At 43.1% G+C, this 21,475-nt stretch overlaps 1 protein-coding gene across 2 annotated transcripts in view; it reads left to right on the top strand.

Moving 5' to 3' along the window:
• The window catches only part of LOC115481229 (alanine aminotransferase 2-like), a 58,110-nt gene extending 41,170 nt beyond the window's left edge, over window positions 1-16,940 (top strand). For both annotated transcript variants that reach the window (XM_030220340.1, XM_030220349.1), the window contains exons 8-11: window positions 46-217; window positions 688-843; window positions 13,961-14,073; window positions 16,498-16,940. In XM_030220340.1, coding sequence (XP_030076200.1) covers window positions 46-217; window positions 688-843; window positions 13,961-14,073; window positions 16,498-16,588 — 532 coding nt within the window. In that variant the 3' untranslated portion in view covers window positions 16,589-16,940. The remainder of the gene's footprint in view (window positions 1-45; window positions 218-687; window positions 844-13,960; window positions 14,074-16,497) is intronic.
• Window positions 16,941-21,475: the final 4,535 nt, after the last annotated feature.

The following is a 21,475-nucleotide window of genomic DNA, read 5'->3' as shown; positions in this document are numbered from 1 at the left end:
CACAATAATGCCTGGCCAGTCGCATCCTTCTGTCTCTCCTCACAGGTATGGACTCAGTGCAGGCTGTATCGAGTATGTGAACATTGACCCATTAGTGATGGACTGCACTACTAACACAATAACCCCAGGCCACCCTACTGTGTTGGGTCATATTGCAATGGACATCCTGATGGCTCCTCCCCTCCCTGGAGATCCATCTTATCATTCTTTCATGGAGGTCAGTATGGTTTCTGTTCATTGCTATTGGTCCCAACTCAGTGTGGGTAGAGCCAGGGAAACCAGGTCTCAGGTTCCACTGTCTTGAGGTATTATTGAAAAGTGTGAGCTAAATAAAAATTAATTTAATGATGGATGATGTCATTAGTAACAGTTTACTGAATTTTGTGGCTCTTTATGGTGATGTTTGGGTTCACATGCCTAGTTCTTCTTTCATGGAAGTGCATAGCCTAGTGATCAGAATAATGATCCACAGCATATACGAAGACCCTGCTTCTGGCACTCACTGTGACCTTATGTTGTTACTTCATCTCTTTTGTGTCTCAGGGACCCACTTGAATTGTAAGCTCTTCAGGGCAGGGATTCATTGTTCCTGTGTAGAGTTAATTGTATGGCATGAAAATGCCAAAATACATTTCCTCCTGAATCTTGTGTTCCAAACAATATTTCCTGATTGTTGTTTGGTGCCAGGAGAAGCAGAGAACGATAGAGTCCCTGGCAGAGAATGCCAGGCTGATGGAGGAGATATTCTGCCAAGTTCCTGGGATCTACTGCAGCCCAATTCGGGGATCCATGTATGCCTTCCCCAGGATCGACATTCCAGAGAAAGCGGTGAAGCAAGCCCAGGTAAATCTGTTCCCTTCTGTGGTTACTCAAGGGCTGGAGAAACTGAGCCCCAGTCTTGCCAGGGAAATCAGGAATCATGTGACTTGGGTAAATTTTTAATAACGGGCTCGCCAGGCATAGCCAGCCCTGCCATCTGGGGGGGGGGGGGGGGGGGGGAAGCCCAGGGTGGACTTGGGGGTGCAATGCATTTCTCTCCCCCATCCCCGGTGCGAGTGTACTAGGTATACCTTTGCTGGCAGGGATGCCAAGACTCAGCAGCCTAATAAATGGACTGCTGCTGCTACCCATTGTTTCTTTCTGAAATCCCAGCATGCTGCTCAGAGCCGGAAACAAGCAGTGGGGAGAGGTGGCAGTCTATTTATTAGGCTGGCGGGGATCGGCAAGTAAAAGGAGTTCAGGCTGGGGGTCAAGTCCAAATTTTGGGAGCTGGTTGTTAAAGTAGCCACAGGGGACCTACTTTAATAACTGGCTCCTAAAATTCTTAAAAACAAACGGCTCTTGCGAGATGGTGCGAGTCGGCTCCAGCAAACCACTGGTTATGATATCCATGAAAGAGCGATCTTCAAAAGATAGAAGGTGGGGTGAGGGCTTAGGAGGTAAACGAAGGGGAGACCACAGAGGATCACAGTTAACAGCACATCAGGTGATACTTGGGAATCCACAAAGACCTGCACTAGGACCACAGTTACTTAATCCTGTTGGATTATTTGTAGTAAATAATTAGCAGATTTTTATACACACAGCTTCAGCTTTAGAAATGTTAATTTCTTTTCTTCATCTCTCTCACATACACCCCAGAATAATTCACTGCTGAGTCACTTTAAAGTTGAAGTAACAAAACATCTGTTTACTCACAGTTTGTAGTTAGATATATATTCAGCAGGCTTATATATACATAATATAATACATTTGGTTTATCAGCTCTTTCCATGTGCTTAGATGGTAATGGATGCTCACACCATAGATCCTCAGCTTAGGAGAGATCATGAGCTCCATGTGCTGTTCCTAACCACACCCACAGGAAGTTGCATGGGTGTGACCTCTCTAGGTAATTCACATCAGAGGTCACAGAGTAATCACAGAGAAAAAATTGCTGACAGACAATGCATGTAAAACACAATACATTATTCCAACAAACCCCTTCTCATGCATAACTGTCATGCAATTATTAATTCATACAAAGTCCAAGCTTTATTCGCAGATTCTCAAAACGTTCTCTGGGTAACGGTTTGGTCATGATGTCAGCTGTCATCTCACTGGTGTGACAATAGTGTAGACTGATAACCCCTTCTTTCGCCAGCTCTCGCACGTTGTGATATTTTGTTGCGATGTGCTTGGTGCGTGACTGAACCTTGTCATTCTGTGACAGTCTGATGCAGCTCTGATTATCTTCCATTATCTGGATTGGTCTCTGTTCATCTATTCCAAAATCCAGCAAAAGTTTTTCAATCCACATCAGTTCTCTGCATGCTTCTGATACAGCCACATATTCAGCTTCTGTAGAAGACAGACTCACAATACTTTGTTTATGACTGGCCCAAGAAATTTGTACATTTCCATACATAAACACATATCCACTTGTGGATTTATAATCAGAATGATCCCCTGCCCAATCTGAATCACAGTAACATATTAGTTTTGGATTACTATTGGCTGAAATCTTTAATTTACAATCAATGGTACCTTTTAAATACCTTACCATCCTTTTAACTGCAGTCCAATCTGATTTGGTAGGTGAGCTGACCCTTCTGCTCAAAATTCCTACTGCATTTGCTATATCAGCCCTGTATGTGGTAGTCAGATATAAAAGCTTATCTATGGCTGATCTATATTGGATGTTATCTGGTAAAGGTTCTCTTACTGTTTCATCCTTCAGAAAATCAGTGATCATGGGAGTGCTTACAACTTGGGCATCTTGCATACCTAAACTTTCAATAAGCTCATTTATTTTCTGCTTCTGGCTTAGAAGATAAGAACCATCATTTTGTTTCTCAATTTCTATACCAAGATAGTATGACACATTACCAAGTTCTTTTATCTCAACATTCAGGTTTAAATATTTTACAATGTCCTTGTACTCTTGCTCACTTTCGCTTGCAATGAGCAGATCATCAACAAAAGCTAAAATGTATGCATATTGTCCATTTCTGCACCTAGTGTACAAGCATTTATCTGCTTCACCTTGCTTAAATCCTAAATTTGTCAATATTTCATGCAATTTGTCATTCCAACATTTTGCACTTTGCTTTAATCCATAAAGACCTTTGTTTAATTTACACACTAGCTGTCTTTGTTTTGTATTTATGAAACCTGTTGGCTGTTCCATGTACAAGTCTTCAGTTATATCTCCATGAAGAAATGCTGTTTTCACATCAATGTGGTTGACTTGCATGCCTTTTGAGACTGCAATGCTCAGAAGTGTTCTAATTGTCGTGTGTTTCACTACAGGTGCAAACACTTCATCAAAATCTTCTCCATATTTTGAAGATATCCCTTTGCGACTAATCTGGCTTTATACCTTTCCACTTTTCCTTGTGCATTCCTTTTTAACTTGAATACCCATTTGCATCCTATAGCTTTCTTGCCAGGAGGTAATTTTGTAAGAATCCAAGTTTTATTTTTATGCAATGAATCAATTTCTTCTTGTGCAGCTTTACGCCATTCAGCAGCTTCTTCTGCTGGCATTTTCTCAATCTCATCCCATGTTAAGGGCTCTTGAGCTTCTGCTGACTTTGTTAGGTAAGACAGTCTTGGGGGTGGAACACCTTTGTTTTCCCTGGATGAGCGTCTGACAACAGGTTGGTCCGACCTTTCCGCATCCTCTAAATCTGAGAGTCCTTCTCCAATTGATTCCCCTTCTCCAACTGTACTGTCTTCTTCAATGATCCTTTCTGTGTCTGCTTCCTCTGCCTGTTCCTCGTTAGATACAGGTGAGTTGCTTTCAGACATCTGCCTTGGTATGGCATTTATATACACTGGCATGTCTATTATGGTTCTAGTTTCATATTCTGGATGACAAGGCTCATCTGGGATAATCCAGCCTTTATCAACCCTTTTGTTTTCATCAAAATATGTAACATGTCTTATGCCAACAATGCCAGTTTTCAGATTCAAAATTCTATATCCTTTGTGTCCTGGAGCATAGCCAACTAAAATGCCCCTTTCTGTTGTGGAATCCATCTTATGCCTTCTTTGCTTTGGTACATGAGCATATGCTGTACTTCCAAATGTTCTTATGTGTGACAGGTTTGGCTTCCTACCATGCCATGTCTCATGTGGTGTGCGCTCAGCGCCTTTAGTTGGCATTCTGTTTTGTAGGTACACTGCTGTGAGAATGGCTTCCCCCCATAGTCTTTTAGGGAGATTGCTATCTGACAGCATACATCTGGTCATTTCCACAAGTGACCTAAATTTTCTCTCTGCAACAGAATTTTGCTCTGGTGTATAAGCTACTGCTGTGATATGCTGAATGCCTTCTTGTTCTAGAAATGTGCGCATGCTTTGTGAAGTGAACTCACCACCATTGTCGGTCTGAAGAACCTTTGGTTTTCTTTCAAATTTATTGCTCACCATGGCTACGTATTTCTTCAGCATGTCTGTGACTTGACTTTTTTCTTTCAGCAAATAGGCCACACAGTATCTAGAGAAATCATCCAAGAATATTAGCACAAATCTGTTATTTCCCAATGATGGGATATTAAACGGTCCACATAAGTCACTGTGTATTAAGTCCAGTACTTTATTACTCCTACTTCCTGTGTATGCAGGAAATGAGGGTCTCACACCTTTTTGAGTAACACAGTCTATGCATTTCTCCATTTTACCAGTATCTGCACTTATTTCAATGCCTGTGGCAAGTTGCTTACTGTGAAGATCCTGGATCACCTTAAAATCACGATGTCCCAGGCGGCGGTGCCAGATTTCCAGACTACATTTACCATCATTCTTCCTTACTTGCGCCATATGTGAGGCTTCACCTGAAATGCTCAGTTTATAAACATCATTATGCATAAAAGCTTCAGCATACACTTCATCATTTTTAGAGATTGTGCACTTACTGTTTTCAAAATGAATCACAAATCCCTTCTTATCTAATGTAGATACACTAAGCATATTGCAAACTGCTTGGGGAATATACAAGACATCACTTACAGGAATTTCTTTAACTTCATTAGACACTTTGCATTTTAAGAATCCAATGCCTTTTGCTTGGATCTTAGCAGTCCCTGCGTTTGCAGTATTAAGAATACCTTCTTCTGGACACATTTCCTGAAAGAAATCCTTACAATTGGTTAAATGGCATGTGCTCCCCGAATCCAAAATCCAAGTACTTTCATTTGAATTATTATTTACCATAGTCAAAGATTTTTCTGCCATTAGAAAGCTCTTATGTTTATCATTGTCCTTTGTACATTTCCTGCTTGGAAAATTCTTTTGTTCCATTGGCTTAGGTGAGCTAGAGGGGTGTTTTGTGTTTCCTTACACCATTTAGATACATGTCCCTCCTTTCCACATGAGTAGCAAATCAGCTTGCCCTTGGGTGGAGTTTTCCCATAGCTCCGCCTTCCTCTATTCTTTCCCAAGAAATTTGTTTCATTTCTCTCTGACTGTCTTTGAGAACACATCTCCTCAGAATCATTAATTATGCATTCCTGCCTCAGTTTTGATGCTGCCTGTTCAAACGATTGCCCTTCAATGGCTTCATTCACAGACCTAAAAACATCAAACTTCTTTGATAGTGAGGTAAAAAGAAATGCTCTTTTCAATGCATCACACATGGGAATTCCAGAAAGTTCTAGCTTTTGAAATGAAGACATAAGATGCATAATGTGATCATTACACTTACTTTTATCCCTTAATTTGGTTTCATTCAACTCTGCCAACCAAATTGGTTGCTGTTTTGCATATGTAGTTGCATACATAGTTCTCAGTTTTTCTAAAATATCCTTTGCTGTATCTTTTGCCTCCACCAATATGGCTTGTTTCTCTGAGAGAGCTTCAAAAAACATGCACTTCATATAATAGTTTGCATTGTCCCATTCAGCCATATTTTCAGCTGTTCTGTTTTGGTCTAAACATATACTTAATTTCTTTGCTTGAAGGAGACATCCGAATCTTAGCTCCCATTGCTTATAATTATGTTCAGTTAACTTAGGCACCTTGAGAGAGTGGAAAAATGGTGAATTTCCTCCCTCAGCCATGGCTTTCTGTTTGGTGTGTGGGGGGGGGGGGGGGGGGGGAGAGAGAGACAGACTGAATCTTTCTTTTAAAACTTAAGAGAAAAAATTTGGCTTTTTCACTGCCTGGTAATATTTCTCTTCTTCCTTTTTCAATTCCTGGGCTGGGCCCATAACCCTTTTGTTGGATTATTTGTAGTAAATAATTAGCAGATTTTTATACACACAGCTTCAGCTTTAGAAATGTTAATTTCTTTTCTTCATCTCTCTCACATACACCCCAGAATAATTCACTGCTGAGTCACTTTAAAGTTGAAGTAACAAAACATCTGTTTACTCACAGTTTGTAGTTAGATATATATTCAGCAGGCTTATATATACATAATATAATACATTTGGTTTATCAGCTCTTTCCATGTGCTTAGATGGTAATGGATGCTCACACCATAGATCCTCAGCTTAGGAGAGATCATGAGCTCCATGTGCTGTTCCTAACCACACCCACAGGAAGTTGCATGGGTGTGACCTCTCTAGGTAATTCACATCAGAGGTCACAGAGTAATCACAGAGAAAAAATTGCTGACAGACAATGCATGTAAAACACAATACATTATTACAACAAATCCTGTGACTGATCCAGAGGATGGTATAAAATAGCATTACCACCATTTTTAGCAGAGGACACCAAACTGTCACATTGTAGACACACCGCAGAACTCTCTCAGCCTGCAAATTAAAAGCATTTATTCAGATAATGGCCACCGTAATCTGGATAAATGGCTTAGCCAGCACTGGCTGTGGGCATTATCCAAACAGTGCTGCTGAATATCCTTACATATATCTGATAGTGCTGGAGCAGTATGTGGATGGAGGAAGGGCAGATAAAGCTAGCATGGCCCATCCAGTCTGTTCTGTAAGGTTCTTAGGTTTTTAACTGCTGCTCGCTTTGTGTAATTGCCTCTATGTGCAGGTTATCATAGTAACATAGAGGGGCATAATCGAACGGCGCCGGCCAATGGCCGGCCATCTTCGGGGCCAGCTACGCAAAGGGGCAGAGCCAACCATATTATCAAAAAAGATGGCCGGCCACCTTTTCTTTCGATAATACAGTTGGGGCCGGCTAAATCTCAACATTTAGGTCAAATGTTGAGATGGCCGGGTTTAGAGATGGCCGGCTTCGGTTTTCGGCCATAATGGAAACCAGGCCTGGCCATCTCAAACCCGGCGAAATGCAAGCCCTTTGGTCGTGGGAGGAGCCAGCATTTGTAGTGCCCTGGTCCCTCTCACATGCCAGGACACCAACCGGGCACCCTGCAGCTAACAAAAACGGAATGCAAATGATCTACATCCACATCCGCTCATCTCCAATCTTGCGGAACCTCTCCCATCTATAAAGATCTATTAAATAAATCTTTAAGAGGTCCCGCCAGCACCTTTCTGAGCTCCTTCAGTATTCTGGGATGTATCCCATCCGGCCCCATAGCTTTGCCCACCTTCAGATTCTCCAGCTGTTTATAAACTTTTTCTTCCGTAAACGGCGCAGTATCCACTCCATTCCCAGACGTTCCCTCGGCAGCCAACTGCTGTCCTTCTCCAGGATTTTCCTCCGTGAACACCGAAGAGAAATAATTGTTTAGCATGTTCGCTTTAACTTCATCACTCTCCACATAGCCATTCTCATTATCTTTCAGTCTCACAATTCCATTCCTATCTCTTCTCCTTTCTCCAATATATCTGAAAAAGGTCTTGTCACCTCTCTTTACATGCTTAGCCATTTTTTCTTCTGCTCTCGCTTTCGCTAGCCATATTTCCCTCTTCTTTTCTTTGAGTTTAATCCGATAATCTTTTCCATGATCCTCTCGTTGCATTCTTTTGTATTTCTTGAACAAAGCCTCTTTTGCTGTTATTTTTTCAGCTACTTGTTTGGAGAACCATAAAGGCTTTCTGCTTCTCTTGTTTTTGTTTACTTTCCTCACAAAAAGATCAGTTGCCATATTTATAGCAGCCTTTAGCTTGGACCACTGTTTTTCCACTTCTCCTACGCCTTCCCACGCCAATAGCTCCTTCTTCAGGTATTCCCCCATTTTATCAAAATCAGTACGTCTGAAATCCAGTACTTTGAGTTTTGTGCGTCCGCACTCTGCCGTCTTCCTTATATCAAACCGTACGGTGTGATGATCACTATTACATAGGTGGGCACCCACCCAGATATTGGAAACACTACTACTACTACTATTTAGCATTTCTATAGCGCTACAAGGCGTACGCAGCGCTGCACAAACACTACCTCCATTAGTGAGCACTAGATCCAGCATTGACCCTTCCCTCATGGGTTACGTCACCATTTGTCTGAGCAAGGCACTTTGACAGGCATCCACAATCTCCCTAGTTCTTCCTGATTCCGCAGACGGGGCTTACAATCCACGTCAGACAAATTGAAATCTCCCAACAGTAGCACCTCCCCTCTCATACCAATCTTTTGAATATCTTCTATCAGATCCTTGTCTAACTTCTTTTTCGCAGGAGGTCTGTCGATAACCCCCATGTGGATACAGGTTCCATCTTCTCTTTCCAGGACGATCCATAAAGCTTCTTCCTTTCCCCAGGCTCCCCGCATTTCAGCCACTCTGATATTGTCTCTCACATACAAAGCCACTCCTCCACCTCTTCGGCCCTCTCTATCCTTCCTAAAAAGATTATAGCCCGGTACGGTCACATCCCATTCATGGGAATCGTTGAACCACGTCTCCATAATAGCAACAATATCCAAGTTTTCTTCAAACATCAGGGCTTTCAAGTCTTGAACCTTTTTACTTAGACTATGAGCATTTGTGCACATAGCTTTCCATGCTCTTAGTGAGTTTGGGTGGTTTTCTATATTTACATGAACTTTCCCTCTGCCATCGTGTTTATTCTGGGGGTGACTTTCTGAAATCCCCTGCTTCCTTTTGTCACCCCCACCCTCTAGTTTAAATGTCTAGAAACATACTGTCTGAATTTCTCCCCGAGGATCCTTTTTCCTATCACAGAAAGATTTAGCCCATCATTACAGTACAGCCTGTTATTTTTCCATGTATTACCCCATTCTCCTATGTATCTAAAACCTTCTTCTTTACACCAAGACTCAAGCCACTTATTGAATTCCTCTGTTTTGCATAGTCTTTCGTCTCCCCTCCCCCACATAGGAATTACTTCAGAAAAAGCCACAGTCGGAACCATAGATTTCAGTCCCTCCCCAAGCTTCTGAAATGCGCTCTGTGCTATAAACTTGCTATTGCTATTTGTCCCCAGGTGAATTACAACATCAGCGTTTGAAGCCTCGCTCTCTTCTTGGATCACTTTCAGTATTTGGTCTGTATATCTTGTAGCTGAAGATCCTGGGAGACATTTCACTAGGTTGGAACCCCTGCCTGAACTGTGTTCCTGTCTCTGATAATGGAGTCTCTGAGCAGTAAGAATTTTCTGCTTTTCACCATTCTGTCATTATTTGGGGGATGTTTCTTGGGTTGTGCTACTTTATTGCTTCTGGTTCTACCACAGTACTTCTTTTTTCACCATCATAATGATGCAACGCTGCAAAAGAATTTGACAGGGCAAAGCTTGGAAGGGCGAATGTTTCTTTGTCACAGAGCTTAGTCTACCAGAGCCTACTGTGACCCATGAATTCCTCTGATGTTTCATTCTCTGAGGCAGTGGTGCTGGTAATTTAGCTGGGAGAAGAGTAATCCTGGATGCTTCTTTAATTGTAGTTAATTCCTTCTTGAGTTTGTTGATCTCTTCTTGCAAGGCTGACATTTGGAGACAGATAGGGCAAGCTCTAAGGTTCCAGATATTTTGCCTTAGGATTAAAGCAGAACATATGTTGCACTGAATGAAGATCATAATGATGAGATTCACAAGTGTGAAAAGGTGAACTATGAAAGGGAATAACAAGAATTATCCCCGCTCCTATTTAGGTTTGTAGCTACTGCTCCATATAGGCCACCCTCTCTACGCTCATTTTGTACTGTGAAACTCATTTAAGTTTTGCTTTGAATGAGGAGATCCTCTGTGTTTATTTCATGTTTTTTTTAAAATTCCATCACCATTTTGTCCCTACCACCTCCATTCCAGGCATCCACCACCAGTTTCCCTCCTTGTAGCTTCATTTCTTGTCCTCTAGTTCTACAGCTTCCCTGTTTTTGGAAAAGGTTTGTTTCTCCATTAATAGCTATCAAGTACTTAAATGTCTGCATCATATCTCCCGTATCCTTTCTTTACTCTAGGTTATACATATTCAGGTCTTCAAGTCTCTTCTCAAACATCTCCTGGTGTAGTAGAAGAGTAGCCTAGTGGTTAGTGCATACAGCTCTGCAGCAGGCTGAAAACCTGGAGAACTGGGCTTAATTCCCACTGCAGCTCCTTATGTCTCTGGGCAAGTCACGTAACCCTCCATTGCCCCAGATACAAAATAAGTACCTGTATAACATATAAACCAGTTTGATTGTAACCACAGAAAAACAATATATCAAACTTCATCCCTTTCCCTCTGATGCATATTGGTTGCTTTTCTCTGAACTACTTAGAGGGGCATAATCGAACAGAAACGCCTATCTCCATGGGCGTTTATCTCCGAGAATGGGTTCGTGAAGGGGCGGACCGAATCGTATTTTCGAAAAAACATGGACGTTTATCTTTTTTTGAGCTGGGCGTTTTTGTTTTTCAGCGATAATGGAAACCGAAAACGCCCAGCTCAAAAACGAATATAACTCCAAGACATTTATTCGTGGGAGGGGCCAGGATTCGTACTGCACCAGTCCACCTCACATGCCAGGACACCAACCGGGCACCCTAGGGGGCACTTTTACAAAAAAAAAAAAAAAAAAGGTAAAACAGCTCCCAGGTGCATAGCACCCTTCCCTTGGGTGTTGAGCCCCCCAAATCCCCCTCAAAACCCACTGCCCACAAGTCTACACCATTACTATAGCCCTAAGGGGTGAAGGGGGCACCTACACGTGGGTACAGTGGGTTTGGGGGGCGGTTTGGAGGGCTCCCATTTACCAGCACAAGTGTAACAGGTGGGGGGGGGGGGGGGATGAGCCTGGGTCCACCTGCCTGAAGTCCACTGCTCCAGTGACCTGCATACTGCTGCCAGGGAGGTGGGTATGACATTTGAGGGTGAAAATAAAAAGTTGTGAAACGGCATATTTTGTGGTGGGAGGGGGTTTGTGACCACTGGGGGAGTCAGGGGAGGTCATCCCCGATTCCCTCCAGTGGTCATCTGGTCATTTAGGGCACTTTTTGGGGCCTTATTCGTGGAAAAACAGGGTCCAGGAAAAGTGCCCTAAATTCTCGCTAAAAACGCATATTTTTTTCCATTATCGGCGAAAGGCGCCCATCTCTGATCGGCAGATAACCACGCCCCAGTTCCGCCTTCACCACGCCTTCGACACGCCCCCATCAACGTTGTCCGCATCCGCGACGGAGTGCAGTTGAAAACGTCCAAATTCGGCTTTTGATTATACCGCTTTATTCGTTTTTGGGAGATAAACGTCTATCTCCCGATTTGGGTCACAATATAGGCGTTCTTCTCTTTCGATTATAAGCAGGTTAGTCTTTTTGTATCCTTAGCAAGATACAGTCTCCAAAACTGAACACAATTCTCCAAATGAGGTCCTACCAGTGTCTTGTACAAGGACATTAATGCTTCCTTTTTGCTAGTTATGCTCCTTTCAACACAGAAACATAGAAAAATGTAGGCAGATAAAGACCATGTGGCCTATCCACTCTGGCCATCTACTCTCCCTATCACTCCCTTAGAGATCCTATATACTTGTCCCAAGCTCTCTTGAATTCAGATACTGATTTCATCTCCACCACTTCCACCAGGAGGCCGTTCCACGAATCACCACCCTTTCTGTGGAGAAGTATTTCCTCAGGTTACTTCTAAGTCTATTCTCTTTCACCTTCATCCTATGCCCCCTCATTCCAGAGCTTTCGTTCATTTGGAAGAGACTCGTTTCCTGTGCATGTATGCCGCATAGGTATTTAAATATCTCTATCATCTCTCTCCTCGCCCACCTTTCTTCCAAAGTATACATATTGAAATCTTTCTGTCCCCATTTGTTTTTTGACAAAGATCACTGCCCATTTTAGTAGCCGCCCTCTGGACCGACTCCATCCTGTTTATGTCTTTTTGAAGGTGCGGTCTCCAGAATTGTACACAATATTCCAAATGAGGTTTCATCAGAGTCTTACAAAGAGGCATTTTCACCTCCTTTTTCCTATTGGCCATTCCTCTCCTTATGCACCCAAGCACCCTTCTAGCTTTCGCCGTCACCTTTTTGTTTGGCTGCCTTAAGTTAATCGCATACGATCACACCCAAGTTCGGCTCCTTTTTCATGCACAAAAGTTCTTCACCCTCTAAACTGTACCTTTCCCTCGGGTTTTTGCAGCCCAAATGTACGACCCTGCATTTTTTAGCATTAAGTCTAAGCTGCCAAATTCCAGGCAATTCCTCTAGCTTTGCTAAGTCCTTCCTCATGCTATCCACACCATCAGGGGAGACTACCCAATTGCAGATTTTGGTATCATCCGCACAGAGGAAAAACTTACTAGACAGCCCTTCAGCAGTATCCCTTACAAAAATGTTTAAAAGAATTGGCCCAAGAATTTACCTTGTGGCATACTACTGGTAACATCCTTTTCATCAAAATGAGCTCCATTTACCACTACCCTCTGTTGCCTTCCTTAACCAGTTCCTAACACAGTTAGTCACTTTAGGGCCCATAATGAAGGCACTCATATGTCTTTGCAGAACCATGTCCAAGGCTTTGCTAAAATCTAAATACACGACATCTAACGCTCTCCCTCGATCCAACTCTCTGGTCACCCAGTCAAACAAATTAATCAGATCTGTCTGACAAGACCTGCCTCTAGTGAAACCAAGTTGCCTTGGGTCTTCTAATGCACTGGATTCAAAAAACTGTACTGTTCTCTGTTTTAGAAGTATTTCCATTAATTTACTTACCACAGAAGTCAGACTTACTGACTGGTAGTTCTCAACCGCTTCCTTATTTCTACTTTTGTGGAGGAGAACCAAATCCGCTCTTCATTCCTCCAGGACCACTCCTGACTCTAAAGAAGCATTGAAAAGATCAGCCAGTGGAGCTGCTAGAACTTCCCTAAGTTCCTTCAGTATCCTCGGATGTATGCCATCCGGTCCCATCCTCTGTCCACCTTTAGTTTAGGCAGCTCCTCACGAACACTGTCCGCTGAAAATTGTTCAGGGGCTACCACTCCTTCATTCCTATTTTTGTCTTCTGTGGTCTTGCTCGGCCCTTCAGCTGTGAACACAGAACAGAAATATTTGTTAAACAATTCTGTCTTATCTTTCTCAGATTCTACATATTCTTCCCCTCCACCTTTGAGTCTCACAAAGCCACTTTTGCACTTCCTCCTATTATTAACCTATCTAAAAAATGTCTTGTCCCCCTATTTGGGTTCAGTCATTTCTAACTGGAATTAACAACATAAGTCACTTAATACCAGAGTATACCACCAGCTCTATTAATATTTCTTATAGCCATAAAGGCACTCTGTAAGGGAATGGGACTTGATATACTGCCTTTCGGTAGTTACAATCAAACAGTTTACATATTATATAGACAGGTACTTATTTTGTACCTGGGGTAATGGAGGGTTAAGTGACTTGCCCAGAGTCACAAGGAGCTGCAGTAGGAATCGAACCCAGTTCCCCAGGATCAATGTCCACTGCACTAACCACTAGGACTAGTGAAGAATGTTGCTTTCATAACCAGGTTCCATCACCAAATCATCCTGAGCAACCACTGCATGTTTCCAGACTCATGCTATTTACTTCTATCTCAAAGGATTCTAGGCACTGGTGTTCCTCTTTTCTCAAGAGTCTGTTAGTCTCACAATGATTCTTTGCTTCAAGGAGGAAGGCATGGAACCAGATGTTTTCTTCTGCTACAAGCTGCTAGAAGAGACGGGGGTTATTCTGGCTGCTGGAAGTGCATTTGGACAAGCTGAGGGGACCTACCATTTTAGGTAAGAACAGAAGCTGGTCTCCCTGTGAATGTCTCCCAGTCACAAAATGGAGAGGGGATCTAGAGATAGAAAATTGTTCTGCTTTGTCTCCTGTTAGGATCTGTCTACTCAGGAGGTTAGCATGCAGTTAACCAGAGTATAGAACATCACTGTGAAGACTCAGAACTATTGAACCAAAATCTTCTTTAATGCAAATTCAAGCAAAAGGAAATAACTTACAGTTAAATGTGCTGGACAAGAGTCTCTGCCTTGCAGAACTGGGAGTCTGTTCTCTGCCAGCTCACCCTGTATACAGGGAGAGCCAGGGGATCTCAGCATCAAGCTGAGAGAGTAGGTGCCGTGAATACCTTTAAACTAGTACAAAAAAACTTGGTTATTTTACAGTAGCTTGAAGGGGGAGTATGAAACAAGGTACAGCAAGTCAGCTTACAGATCTTAGAAATGCATGCTGCAGACACACTCAACCCCAATGGAGAGAGAAGGGATGGGCTACTGGCCCAGTGTACACAGGGACAAGGACCAGCCAATAGGAAAAGTCCCATAAGGCTCAGGGAGCAGGGACATGTGTTCAGGAAGAGCCTCACAGAGTACTGCAGGAAGACTATGATGGGTGTCTCTATCATTAGACCGTGTAAATTTTTAGAATGCGCTAAAATATTAGTGTGCCTACAGCACAGCTGAGTACATAGGGCTCTTTATTCCTTGATTGACCTGACACGGCATCGTGTTTCAGTTAAGTACCTGCCTCATGGGTCTAAAAATCACACACAATACAAATGACATAATATAATAAATTATGCAAAAAATAAATAAAAAAAAGAGAAATTATAATGCAACACAAGAAGTACATAAAATATTTTAAAAATGCAATGTTGTCAGCATGTATATAATTTACATGAAAAGTAGCAATTAAAAACAATAGAATAAGAAAAAACCTCCAAATAATTATACTAGTTATAACCTATACATTTAAAAAAAAACCAGGAATAGAATCTATAATAATAGCTAAGGACGTATGTGTAAGATATACAAAATAAAAAAATATATAAAGAAATAAGGTAAAAGTACACATCTGTATTGAAGGTATCAGAAGGTATCAACAATGGTATAGCCTAAGTACACTGAAAAATCACGCTTATAAAATAAAACACAAAAAAGTGTGAATCTGAAGGAATAAAGAGGGCTATATTGAGATTCACTTACGAGTATACCTTTGTGCAATGCAGACTGGAAAAAGGTGGAGGCCAAACTTCTGGTGGCACCTTGACATTGTAAACAAAAGGGGGGGCACAGTACGAAAGGTAAAATTCACCTAAGGTGGGAGCAACAATCATACAATTCTGGAGAAGGTATGGTAATGATGACTTAATAAACTAGAGACATCAAAGCGTTTAAAATGTATGATGAGGGAATATGCACCATCCATTCAAGAAAAATATACCATTAAGAGAAAAACGCTATAAAAGGGATAAAGGGAGGTGAAAGTGAACAAAATTGTGCTAAATTAGAAAGTATAATGTGCGCATAGAATTCAATAATTGTTTAGAAGGGTGAAGGGAAAGGGAAGTGAAAAAAGAGAAAAGGAATAATCCACATTGGAAATAGCAAAAGAAAGTAGCCACAGCTACAATAGAAAAGAAGGTATGTGGTTGTACCAGCAATTGGAAAGTCAGCAGAAAATGGAAAGGTGAAAAATGATCTAGCCTGTTGGAGAGACACAGTGCATCTGTCCACGTAAGTTATGTTTAAATCTTTTTATTATGAAGCAGTGACAAAACTTTACCAGACATTATCCACATACAAACACCTCCAATGATCCAATTATGTCTGTCTAGAAACAATTATATATCAGAAAAAACATGAAGAATGATCAAAACAAGGATAATAGGACCCTCTTCATCTCTTAAGGTCAAATATCTTCTTCCCTCAATCAGCTAGGACAGGATCCAGGCAGGTAGGTTATTCATCACCTTAAGGGTTAAGTAACTCTGCAGGTCAGTGTCCTTCATTTCTGGTGAGCCATGGAGCCAAGGGGAGGGAAGAGGGTTAGAGAATAGCTCCTGGTGAGATGGAAAAAGGGCAGTCATACCCCATTGGGACAGAGCCCACTACACCAGTGGCCAGCCAGAGACTTTCATGAGCTGAGCCCCTGTCTACTACTACTACTACTATTTAGCATTTCTATAGCGCTACAAGGCGTACGCAGCGCTGAACAAACATAGAAGAAAGACAGTCCCTGCTCAAAGAGCTTACAATCTAATAGACAAAAAATAAAGTAAGCAAATCAAATCAATTAATGTGTACAGGAAGGAGGAGAGGAGGGTAGGTGGAGGCGAGTGGTTACAAGTGGTTACTACTACTAATATCCAGTGTCTAACATGCTCCCCACCTCTACTCTCTGACATGTATCTCCCTTTTTTTTAGATTGACTTTTCTTCCTCCCAAGAAGAAGCTGAAGACTATCCTACAGTCCATTAAAGACTTCCAGAAGAAGTTCCTTGAGGAATATTCCTGAGAGACAGAGTAAGGGTGGGTGATGCACGATCCCCCACCCCATGGTGACATCTGAAGGAGTTGCTATTCCCCTGTACACTCCGTTGCACTGAGGAAATCTTTCTATCTTCTTCGGAATAAGCTATTTCTCATCTTTTTCTTGTCTCCACTTTTAATATTGTCCTTCTCTAAGTTCTCCCTTGATCTCCCTCTGCAGTGCCTCCTCCTCAAACTCCCCTCTGTACCGCTCTCCCATCCACCCTCTGCCCTTCCCACCTCCTTTTCTGCTGTGTCTCTTAATCTCATAAGAACATAAGCATTGCCATACTGGGACAGACCAAAGGTCCATCAAGCCTGGTATCCTGTTTCTAACAGTGGCCAATCCAGATTACAGGTACATGGCAAGATCCCAGAACAGTAAAACAGATTTTATGCTGCTTATCCTAGAAATAAGCAGTGGATTTTTCCAAGTCCATCTTAATAACGGTTTATGGATTTTTCTTTTAGGAACTTGTCCAAACCTTTATTAAAACCCTGCTAATCTAACTACTTTTATCACATTCCCTGGCAACAAATTCCAGTGTTTACTACACGTTGAGTGAAGAAATATGTGATGTGTTGGGCAAAAAGGTACCAAACGTGGGGTACAAAAGGTACCAAACATGGGGTAACAAATAGCAGAGATAAAGGCTATAAAAGTTTGAAGGGGCAAAACTTTCATTTCTGTGTACTATAGGGTCACTAGAAAGGGGCTGAGCAAAATTGTATCCATAACTTTCTATGGATTACAGAGATATAAATGTTTTAAGTTTGCCATTCTTCAAGTGTGTTTTTCCAAAAAATGTTTTTTTTTTTATTTATAAAGTTTCAAATTTTTTTAAAGACATAATTAGTCCATATCTGAGGCTGAAATTTTGCAGGATTTTGCAGTCTGATGTCCCTCTGTCTTGTGGTATAAATAAGTCACAAACCTCACTTTTGGTAACTTTTCACTCAGTGGGTCACATATTACTTCCAATTTGCTTTAAATGTACTACTTAGTATCTTCATTGTGAACCCCTAGTCCTCAGGGCTGCTGAAAGGGGGACATGGGGGGGGGGGGGCAAAATTCCCCGGGTCCAGCTTCCAAGCGGGGGGGGGGGGGGGGGGGGGGCTGGGCCCAGCACCAGCAGGCTTCTTCTTGCTGCCTGCTTTCGGGTCTGTCCTGCCCTGGTCCTGTGTGCTGCCCAGGTCCCGGATGATTGCATTAGTATGATATTGTGTTAATGCAATCATCTGGGTCCTGGCTGCCAGCATGGACAGGAGCAGGAGAGGACAGACCATGGGAGCAGGCAAATCTCTCCTAATTGTACCCTTCTCCTCCATCGCTAACTCCAGACTCCGTTCCTTTTATCTCGCCGCACCTTATGCCTGGAATAGGCTTCCTGAGCCGTTACGTCAAGCTCCATCCCTGGCTGCCTTCAAATCCAGGCTAAAGGCCTACCTGTTTGATGCTGCTTTTAATTCCTAACTTGTCACCTGCTCGTAACCTTATCTTGTCTTCCTCTCTTCAATAGTCCCTTTTCCCTATGTATCCTATCTGTCTGTCCTACCCGTATCCCTTATTTGTCCTGTCTGTCTGTCCTGATTTAGATTGTAAGCTCTTTTGAGCAGGGACTGTCTTTTCTTCATGTTCAACTGTGAAGTGCTGCGTACGACTGGTAGCGCTATAGAAATGATTTGTAGTAGTAGTAGTAGGTACACAGGAAGTTGCTTGCCAGTGCCAGGCCTGGGTCCGTGCCCCCCCCCCCCCCCCTTGGAAGCAAAGACAAAAAGGTAAGGGGGTGGGCTGGAGCAGCGGTGTAAGTGGGGGGAAGGGGACAACTTGCTGTGATCCTGTTAGTCCTTGTATTTTTGGAAACAATTCATGTCTACTCATTCCACTCCACTCAGTATTTTATAGACCTCTATCTCTATTTAGCCATCTCTTCTCCAAGCTGAGGAGCCCTAGCTGCTTTAGCCTTTCCTCATAGGGAAGTCGTCCCATCCCATTCATCATTTGTACCTTTTCTAATTCCGCAATGTCTTTATTGACATGTGATGACCAGAACTGCACACAGTATTGGAGATGCGGTCACACCATGGAGCGATATAAAGGCATTATAACATCGTCAGTTTTGTCTTCCATTCCTTTCCTATTAATTCCTAACATTCTATTTGCTTTCTTAGCCACCGTTGCACACTGAGCAGAGGGTTTCAACATATCCTCAATGGTGATACTTAGATCCTCTTCCTGGGTGATGACTTTTAATGTGGAACTTTGTATCATGTAGCTACGGTTTGGGTTCCTCTTTCCCACATGCATCACTTTGTGCTTGCTGACATTAAACGTCATCTGCCTTTGAGATGCCCAGTCTCCAGGGGCGTAGCCACGGGTGGGCCTGGATGGGCCCAGGCCCACCCACTTTCCCTCCAGGCCCGCCCACGTCGCTCGCTCGCTGCCTTTTCTCCGGCGTCCGGCTGGAACGGAAATTCTTGTCTTCCCCGCCAGTGCTGCCTTGGTCCCTGCATTCTTTTCTTTGATCGGCGCCGGCAGCGCTGCCATTCACACAGGCAGCTCCGCCCCCTCTGCCGCGTCCATCCGGCCCTCTCTGATGCACTTCCTGTTTACGTAGGAGGGCCGGATAGACGCGGCAGAGGGGAGCAGAGCTGCCTGTGTGAATGGCAGCGCTGCCGGCGACGATCGAAGGAAAGAATGCAGGGACCGAAGCTAGAAGAAAATCGCTGCTGCCAGCTAACTCAGAAGGGGCCAAGAGAGGAGCTGGGCGTTCAGTTGTTTGGTGACTAGTGAGTGGGAAAGCCGGTGATGCTGCATATGGGGGGGGGGGGGGGGGGTTGGAGAGAAGATAAAATTTTGGGCTGCTTGGGCATGGGAGTGGAGGGGAGGGAAAGAAAAGATGCTACACGGGGTGTAGGAGTGAGGGAAATTGTTAGGGAGGGGAGGGAGAGATGCAGGGGGGTGTAGGAGAGGGAGACATGCATGGGAGAGTAGAAGAAAGGGGATCATTATTGGGATAGGAGGGGAGAGAGAGGGATAATTGCTGGATGTAGGGTAGGGTGGGGAGGGAAGGAGGGGTGAATGACAAAAGAAAGAGAAATGTTGGACCTGGGAGGGAGGGGAGGAAAAGGTACTGCACAGGGGAGAGAGAGATGAAGGAGAAATGTTACATGGTGGTGGGAGAGATGCTGCAAAGGGGAAACAGATGTTAGACTTGGGATGCAAGGGTGAGAGAGAAGAGGAAAAGAGGGAACAATGTTGAACATGAGGGTGGAGGAGGGGGAAGAAGGAGGGAGATGTAGGATCCAGGGGTAGAAGACAGTGAGGGAGAAATGCTGGAATGCGGGTGGGAGGGAAGAGGAGGAGAAATGCTGGCCCCTGGGGGAAAGGGCAAGAGGAAAGAGAAAAAGGACAGGAAGATGCTAGGAGGGGATAGAGGGTGGAGAGAGGAGAAAGAGGGAGCACATGTTGGGCTAGAAGGGTTGGAAGGAGGCAGACACTGGGATGGTGGAACCATGTGGAAGGCCAAGGGGGTGGTAAGGAAATGAACGAGAGGATGATAGTGATTACGGGGAGTAGATTGAAGATGGAAGGCTGGAGAAGGAGTGAGATGGGGAATAGGAGAGCTAGTGGGTGAAAGAAGGAGATAGAAATCAGATAGGTATCTGAAAAGTAAAAAGGAAAAGGATTAGAAGATGAAATTTGAGTGGACAGAGAGCAGGAAAGAAAGAAAAAAGATAGGAAAGAGCTAAAATGAAACAAACATCAATATGTCAGTGTAGTGAGGGAATGGAATGAGAGTGAAGAAAAGACAAATGAATAGCAGCTGCTTGAAGGAGAATTAACAGAAAGACAGGAAAGTGGAAAAGAGAAACTTGAACCAACATAATGGAAAAATAAAATGACCAGACAACAAAGGTAGGAAAGACATTTTATTTTGAATTTATTAACTGAAATTTGTTAGCTTGAGAAATGTGCATAGCGGATATCATTTTATTGTGTTCAGTAGAAAAAAAGAAATATATTTCTGATTTTATTTCTCCACTGTAACATGCCGATGTTCCGAGTTCAATTTTTGTCTACATATTTTTATTTCTAATTTGTAATCCCTTGTTCTGTATTTGGTGAGAGTCTGGGCCCTAGCATGTCTAACACTAGTCCCGACCCTTGCTGTAGCTGGTGGGGATCCCCAACCTACATCAGCTGAGGACCTCCTCTAAAAGCAGCCAAAACTCCCTTCTACTAAGCTTGGCAGATGGCGGCAACATCCTTGAGCCACCGATAACTAAGCATGCATGGGGTGCCAGCATCAGTGTCTCAAAGCATTGTTGCTACTGCTGCCTGCCAAGCTTGGTAAAAGGGATTTCTGGCTGTCTTTGGAGGAAGTTTTCAGCTGACAGAGCTTGGGGATCTTTATGAGCTAAAGTATATTTTGAATTGGGAGGTGTCGGGGGAGATGTGGAGAGTGTGGGAAGGAAGGGGGCAGGGACAGAGAGAAAATTTTGTGCCCACCCACTTTGGGCTCAGGCCCACCCAAAATTGGCTGTCTGGCTACGCCACTGCCAGTCTCCCAGTCTTGTAAGGTCCTCTTGCGATTTAACAACTTTGAATAGCTTTGTGTCATCAGCAAAGTTAATCATTTCACTCGTTATTCCCATTTCCAGTTCATTTATAAATATGTTAAAAAGCAGCTGTCCCAACACAAACCCCTGGGAAACCCCACTAACTACCTTTTTCCATTAAGAATACTTACCATTTAACCCCACTCTCAGTAACCTAGTGGGATTGGAGGAGTAGCCTAGTGGTTAGAGCACCAGCCTTGACATCCAGAGGTAGTCAGTTCAAATCTCACTGTTGTTCCTTGTGATGTTG

Source organism: Microcaecilia unicolor, chromosome 1, assembly GCF_901765095.1.
Source record: "Microcaecilia unicolor chromosome 1, aMicUni1.1, whole genome shotgun sequence".
Classification (NCBI taxonomy): domain Eukaryota; kingdom Metazoa; phylum Chordata; class Amphibia; order Gymnophiona; family Siphonopidae; genus Microcaecilia; species Microcaecilia unicolor.
This window is presented reverse-complemented; position numbering and strand designations above follow the sequence as displayed.